This window comes from Triticum aestivum, chromosome 6B (assembly GCF_018294505.1).
Source record: "Triticum aestivum cultivar Chinese Spring chromosome 6B, IWGSC CS RefSeq v2.1, whole genome shotgun sequence".
NCBI lineage: Eukaryota > Viridiplantae > Streptophyta > Magnoliopsida > Poales > Poaceae > Triticum > Triticum aestivum.
The window spans coordinates 654812721-654820620 of NC_057810.1; the positions used below are offsets into that span (position 1 = coordinate 654812721).

At 55.0% G+C, this 7900-nt stretch overlaps 1 protein-coding gene across 2 annotated transcripts; it reads left to right on the forward strand.

The window, feature by feature from the left end:
- Positions 1–1870: 1870 nt before the first annotated feature.
- On the forward strand, positions 1871–7579 carry LOC123138540 (nucleolar protein dao-5). Of its 2 annotated transcripts, none has more exons than XM_044558521.1 (4): positions 1871–2524; positions 5492–6842; positions 7067–7156; positions 7280–7579. In XM_044558521.1, exons 1-4 carry the CDS (start codon positions 2105–2107, stop codon positions 7327–7329), a joined length of 1911 nt encoding a protein of 636 aa, XP_044414456.1. In that variant the 5' UTR covers positions 1871–2104; the 3' UTR covers positions 7330–7579. The 2 variants fall into 2 exon arrangements, with proteins under 2 accessions (XP_044414456.1, XP_044414457.1); XM_044558522.1 differs by having other exon boundaries at positions 1872–2524; positions 5495–6842.
- The last annotated feature ends 321 nt before the right edge of the window (positions 7580–7900 follow it).

Consider the following 7900-nt stretch of genomic DNA (forward strand, 5'->3'; position numbering starts at 1 on the left):
CACGAGCCGCCTGCTCCGCCTCCAACTTGGAGCGCAGGGAGGCCTCGAGCTCCAGATCCACACCCGAGCCCGACGAATCCTCGCGCCGGCGCTTGCTACCAGAGACAGCATCACAAGATGAACCCCTGGACTTGTGCATGGTTAAAGCCGCCGCGAAGGAGAGGAGGAGGGGAGGGGAAGGAATGAATCAGACTAGACGGCGAATGGGAGCACGGTGCCTACGCAAGTCAGCGACGGAAGATGAAAACCCTAACAAGGGGGGATTGAACCACGGGGGACCCATAAATAGCCGGACTAAGCCAAACCCACTGGGCCTAGCGGGCCACCTGGGCCGGGAGGAGGGGGAGGGATACAAGCCAGCGGTAGCCGCACAAGGCCCACATGAGAAGGGGGGTCGTCCACTGACGACAGAGCGGGGGGAGCGGGTTGGATAGACAGAATAGGATCAGGAGGCCCAACAGCCCAGCATCCAGCCCCCCACATGGCCCACTAGCCAACAGGAGCGAGACCAGATCTAGGGCAGGCGCCAACGCCCCCACGACGCACCCAGGCGCCGCCGCCGGAGACGACGGACCAGAGACAGAGGAAGGGGAGGGAGGGAAAACCACACCCTGAGCGGCACCCATAATCCCAGATCCGGGTGAGGTGAGGGAAAACTTACCAGACTTGCGACGACGGCGAGAAACCCGGACCCAGCCAGCGTGCGCCGACGTGGACGGCCCCGGCCGGCCCCGGCCCCCAGGAGCAAACTGGCGAGAACGAGGCGCGGCGAAGGAAGAAGAGGCCAACACGGGGAGGACCAGGGCGAGGGCGAGCACAGGGCTGCCTCGTCCGACGAGCAATCCTCATCGGAGTCGAGAGCCCAAAAACGAGATCCAAACGACGCCGGGGGGTGGAAGCGAAGCCCGCGGCGCCGGCGAACGGGGCGAGGGAGAGGAGCCAGCCACGGGGAGGGGGGCCGGACAGGGGGCCGACGCCGGCCAGGGCGCCCCAAGGCACGGGACGGCGGCGGAGGGGCAGGGGAGGGGGGAGAGAGGAGCGGGAGGGGGAAAGAGGAGAGCCATCTGCAGTAAATGATCTTATAAAAGCATTTAGATCATTAAAGTAGTGATCTAAACACCCTTAGGCTACTCATAATGGGGAGTATTATATACTAGTATCATGCATATGATACTAATATAAGAGTATATGATACCACCTTCATATTGCATAATATCATAAAGTAATATTATAGATGACCATATTTATTGCTATGCATGACACAAAATAGCATAACATTTAATATGATACAGTATCTGCGTATGTTACTCTAACCCTCTCTCTTCTTTAATTGTGTGCCACATAATCATGTTTGCTAGTCTCAAGTGCATGTTACGGATTATGGTACCCCATTATGGTCAGTCTTATATTAGTTTACAGAGGGAGTACTAGTTAATTTATTTACCCCTCGTACCGAATGCGTACACGCAAACTCCTTCAACTAAACTACATATCCACGTGTCTTCATTTAGAAGGGATACTAATAATAATGTATACATACCCACATGATTCGGCGCGTTCTTATCAGGAGATATCTACGACCTTGGACATCGATCGGTGGAAGTCGACAGGAAATGATCCTTGCATCCATCCATCTGATGAGATGACGGCCAGTTCGCGACGAACAAATTAAACCGGATACATACGTATACCTGTTTTTGACAGGGATGCATACGTACACTTGGATGGATTACGTACGTGTAAGGCGATGTGGCTAGACAGATTTTTTTTTTGAGCGGGTGTGGCTAGACAGATAGAAAGTGGCTCCGGTCGACGTCACCCAACCTTCGGACCTGGCCCGATCGACGATCCCAACAAATAGCCTGCGAGCCCGCTTGGCTTGCCCCGACCCCGGCGTGCAACGGCCGAGCCCACGCGCACGCTCTCGCGACCGACACCGGTCGATCGAGTGCATGCGCCCACGACGTCCGCCACCGCCCGCCCGCCCGCCTTCTTCCTTCCCGCGCGCCTTCCCCTTAATTCCCCTTCGATCCACGAGAGTCAAACGAAATCCACAACCCGAAGCGTGCACCAGAGGTCCAGGCCCCGCCTCCGCCTCGCCGCCATGACGCTGCGCGACGGTGCCGTGGACCTGTGGGCGATGGCCGCGGAGCTGGAGCGGCAGTTCGCCGGGTACAAGCAGCGCCTGGCCTCCTCCGGGAGGATCAGCAGCCTCGTCGACGTCGACGACGACGCCCACGTCCTCGTCCTCGCCCCCGCACCCGATGACGACGCCGGCGGCGGTGTCGTGGGCAACGGCCGCGTCGAGGAGGAGGAGGACGCGGCGGTCGGAGGCGTGCGGGGGAGGATGTACGAGGCGTACACGCGGCGGCGGGACGAGCGGCTGCGCTCTGTTTGGCGCGCGCGCATGGAGCGCAAGGAGGCTGAGGTCATGGCGCTCTGGGCGCAGCTCGACGCCCGCGCCGGGCCCGGACGCGGCGGCGCTGGCCCGGCCACCGCGGAGGACGGCGGCGCGGCCGGAGAGGTAGGTAATTCCGTTACCGTTCAATCGATGACTTTTTCCGTGGACGTGTGTGTGTGTGGTCGCTGTCACGACACGTACGTGCGTGCGTGCGTGCGTGTGCCTTGCCGTGGTTTCCTTCCTATCTTGGTCGACCCCTTCAAACGCACGTCGTTTTTGGATGGACCGGACCGAAGGCACGCACGGCTCTGCGTACTCCTCCTACGCGTGCGGTGCGTGCGTGCTTCACACGAGAGATTTCATTCCGTTACATCCGGACTAGCTAGCGCTAGCAGCCTAGCCTAGCTTGTGCTCGACCGGTCGATGCATTTCTATCTGAATTAACGGGTGAAAGCGATGCACGCCATCTCCCGCGCCCATGCATGCATGCATGCAGCCTAGCTATTTTGTTTGCTTGTGGTTTATACATGGCGATTGATTAGACGGTGGTTGATCCGTCAGTCTGGTTGCGCTTAACTTCATGTTGCACCGCCGTACGGCTGTACCGGCGGCAGACGTGACGTGACGCCCTCCGGCTCCTCATGCCCGCCCGCCCGCCCTACGTGCGCTGTTGGCCAGACGACGACGACACGCACGCACCGACGTCCGCACAATTTAGCCCACCAGAGCAACAAAGTTCTCGTGCGCAGTGCAATGCCACACCGCACCGAAAGAAGGGAAACAAGAGTGAGATCACGACCACTGCAGTGCGGCGTCGGACGCTGATTTTGTGTGTCGTCGTCAGTAAAGAGGTCACGCTTTCGGCCTGACCACGATACGATCAGCATGTTTGGCGGCCAGCAGGTGCAGTGCCCTTCTGTCTATGCCCACGGTGAATTGAATGCGTTCATCTCGTCTGCATGCGACATGCACACAGTAGGAGTGGAGGGGCATGTTGAAGAATAGTCGCCAAAAGGAGGAGTCCCGCTTTGGCTCCGTGTCGGCTGCCGAAAGTTTGCGGCATTCGTGCTTGCCATGTAGAACAGGTACTTTGAACACGCTGTCGCAGCGGTCGGGTCAACCCTTAGCCTGTCGCAGATATTGTCGGGTCACGATCAGACCAGGCTCCACCTCGTGTCATCTCACACCTGTTGACTTTCAAAACGATTATGTACCAAATGGGTATTCGTATATTCTCTCCATTCATAGTATGTGTTGCGAAAATGTTTTAAATAAAGAATGTCATAATTTTTTATTCGTGTATGCTATTACTCCGTGGCTTGGGCGTGCTACGGCATCTCCAACAGCAATCACTAAACAGACCTCAAATGTCAGACAGCCGGCCGGGCGAAGGCCCTCCAACGGTATCCCTTGTACTCCCTCCATTCGGAATTACTTGTCGCAGAAATGAATGTGTCTAGACGTATTTTAGTTCTAGATACACCAATTTTCGAGACAAGTAATTTCGAACGGAGGGAGTAATTGGATTGTGAGGTGGGTCAGACAAACCGAGAGGAGAAAGAGATGAGGGGGAGACGTGCTACAATTGACAGTGGGCCGGGCGGACCGTCTGGACTCCCCTAGAGCTCCCCTCCCCTGCCCCCGCCCACGTTTTGGGGCTGGTCTGGAGGATTTCAGACCGCGGACAAATGAGGTGTAGCCTTGGAGGCCTAAAAATGTCTTGATGGTTCAGTTCAGACATATAGGAAGAAATTGATGGACCGGGTTAGAGACGCACTTAGTACAATTCCAGCTTAGGGCTGCCTCGAGGCTGAGACGGGACGCGGAAAGGCAAGGCGGCACGCGGTAGCACCGCCTAACTGCGGTGGGGGAGGGGGCGGAGGTTCGGTCGATGATTGTGAGAAATATAAGGCAGATGCGATTGCTAGAGGAAGAAGAAGGATGTGGAGATCCGACGGTGGAGAGCTCTTTGGTTGAAACCAAAACATTACAGGCATCTAATAAATGAGGTTGTTTGGATTTTGCCCCTGTTTGCCCTGCCAGCAAGGGGCAGGCCAATATTTTGGCGGAGGAATCGGCCACCCTCGCCTCGCCAATAAATTTCGTAAACTGAACGTGAAAGGTTGCTGAGTATGGGGCGAACCAAAAGTTGGAGCCCATCCAAACGGTTGATTGTGCTCCGGCCAATGCCAAAGTTTTGATCCGGCAACCATCGGCACCAATCCAAACAGCCCCAATATCCGCATTTGCTATTGCCAAGGTGCAGCGAGCCCAAGTCTTGAACGGGTAGGAGACGGGGCCGGCAAGAGGAAAGTAGAAGCTTGACTGTTGTGGATGCGAGGGCGAGGGAGGGGCTTGTTAGAGCCGGGTAAAGGTCGGGTAAAGGGGGTGCTCGAGGAGGGGTTGGGTGGACCATGCGAAGAGGAGACGACTTGGAGAGGACAGGGTGGCAAGGTGGCGTGGGAGCACCATCAGTTGCGAGTGCCGGGTCCGTGGCATTTGAGGGAGGTTCTTTGGGACTAGAGAAAGAAGACAGTTCGAGGTGGATGAAGCCTTCTTAGTCCCTCGATTCACATTCACAAATTCACAGATTCAACTGAGTGCACGATTTTGCTCATGCTATGCATAATAGTCACTCCCATAAATAGTCGGTCCCTTTTCTACTCACGAGTAACTAGGAGTATTAAGCTTAGTTTGACATTAATATTTTAAAACCATGGTAATATAGAACCTTAGTATTTTAATGTCTGGCTAATGAATACTTCAATTTTTGAAAACACAATTTTCTCATTTTGCTTTGAAATTTTTTTTTGGAGACGAAGACCTCTTTTTAAAATACACTGTGAAAGACTACAATATTGAAGATGCTATAATTTACTCCCTTCATCTCATAATATAAAAGCGTTTAAATATTTACTTGTTACTAATAAAAATCAAAAAGTCTAGCTTACATTCTTCCTTACGTCCCTTCTTTTACTCCCATAGTATTGCGGATCACCATCTCTCTCTCTCTCAGAAAAAAAGGTGCATCGCCATTTGCACCGAGGAGCGTATTGTACAGATTTAATAACTTTAGGCTCCATGGTGCAGCAGGAAACCGAGGGCGGCGGCGAGAGGAGAAGGAGCTCTGACGTGGCTGCTCCGGGCATGGTCTCCGGCAAGAAGCACCCGCGCACCAGGAGGAGCTTCTCGTCGGCCAACCTGGTCAAAAGCACCCGCCCTGACGTCGGGATACGGCGCGCGGTCTCGCAGGAACCACCCGAGCCACCGGCAGGCACTGACGACGGCGCCGGCAGGAAGCACGGCCACCGAGCCCGGCCAGTGACCGGCGCCGCGCCGAAGCGCAAGGCCTTGTCGGGGAGCAAGAGCGCCTCGACGAAGGGGCACGGCTCACTCAGGCAGGCTGGCCCGAAGCCGAAGCCGCCGCGCAGCTTCCCCCGGCCGTCCAGCTCCGGCGGCATGGAGGTTGTCAGGGAAGCAGCGCTGCCGCAGAACGCGAACGTGGCTGCACCGATGAGCGACCTTGGTGCTGCTTCCGACATTGGTGAAGCTCAGAAGGCTTCTTCCCGAATACCGTTCTTGGCGTGTGACAATGGCACTGTCACCGAGAACGCGCGAGCCGCTTCGCCGGCATCAGATGGCGGCGAGGTAGTGGACAGTGCAGCTCCAGCAGTAGATGGCGACGAACCTGAAGCGAAGAATGGAGAGCTCGCCAGCGACCTGGAGAGACGCGATGCCGAGGAGATCGTGGTGCGGTCGCCGGAGGCGAAGCTTGGTAACGGAGAGATCACCAGCGACTCGGAGACCGAGCCGAGCTACGTCTTCATCAAGAAGAAGGCCGTCGTTGAGGAGGAGGAAGCCGCGAGGCTCTCTGACGCATTGGCTGGACCAGGATCTGATGAACCACATATCCAGGTCAGGAATGGCACAGACGAGGTGCCGACGGCGGCGAATGCCGAAGAAGCGCCGGCGAGGGGAAGCGCCGACTCGGTCTCCTCCATGTCAGGCCGGGGCTCCGCTCCCAGCAGCCCGCCCTCCTGCAGCTCCCGGGCCCAGTCCATCGAGAGGCTGCTCGGGGAGGACGCCGCGCAGCTGCGGAAGAGGCGAGAGGACCAGAGCGCCACCGGAGGGAGGAGCGTCCCGGCGGTGTCGACACCGGGCAGCGCGGGGAGAAGGGCCTACGGCGCGGTGCCGACGACGTCTCCGAGAGGGACGGCGATGGGGTTCAAGAAGAGGTTCCTGAGCTTCGGGAAGAAGAACAGAGGCAGCAGGGAGGGCGCTACCACGGTCATCGTCGACTGCAGCTCTCCGACGATCGACGACGACGACGGCGCGAACGAGCGGTGGCCGGCCGCCGCCGACTCGATCAGGCCCAGGATGCTGGGCTCCTCCCCGGACGCTGCCTCCGACGACACGGATCAATATGCCGCCTCGCCACAGGGTAAAGAAATGGGAACATTTTTATCACACGTTCTTCTCGTCATTCACTTGCACTGAGCCACTGACAGACAGATTCATAGCTCATTTTGTACCGATGAAATGGAGAAAGTTTCTGCAGTTAATGGCAGTTTCAAATTCAATTAGACTGATGAAATTAGAATAGGAATTACTAATTTGAATGTGATTTTCTTTCTGACGGCTAACGAGTTCTGAATGTTTGTGCAGCCTGCTCTCTGCAGAGCCTCGTGGCTGCTGCTGCTTCTCCTGCAAAGTCTGAGCTGTGTGAGATAGTTCCACCAGAGAAATCACCAAAAGGTAATTACTGCGTACTCACTTGTGCTATTAATAAGATCTGGATTAATTACCATGATTTTTATGTCTGTTCCAGATCGTACCTCGTTTCTGAATTGCTGATGCTGTCTGATTGTGTTACTGCAGCTCACCGTTCGTTCTTCTCGCTCCGGTCCTTCAACTGTGGCCGGAGCTAGCTGGGTTAATTGAAGGATTTACCGTATAGCCCGCAAATGTAAATTTTAGGAAATTGATGGGAAAGAAATATATAGCTGGGTTTGCTGCCTGAAATCTTCTGAACTTTGTGCTTCAGGAGTTGATTGGTTTTAAGAGCACATGTTACTGTTTGTTGATGCAGCACATCAGTCTGTGTAGTGATAAACACGTCCTTTTAACCTGGTGAAACAAAGTGTATGCAGATCATGTTGTGCTGAAAGTATATATGTAGATCACTCGTTCAATTTTTTACCACTATGCTGAATTGCTGATGTTGTTTGATTTTGTTGCTCCAGCTCATTGTTTGTTCTTCTCGCTTCGGTTGTTCAACCGTGGCAGAAGCTCTAGCTGAATCTACGAGTTTAGTACAGCAGCCATTGTATTTTTTTTGAAATTGATTTGAAGATTGCTTACAACGTATGCCATGTGGTAAATTTTAGGAAATTAATTCAGAAAGAAATAGCTCGGTTTGTTGCCTGAAATATTTCGAACCAGAATCAGCCCTTGGGTGGCAGGGCCAGAAGGGCGGTAGTGCAAGGCCCAAGGGGTTCA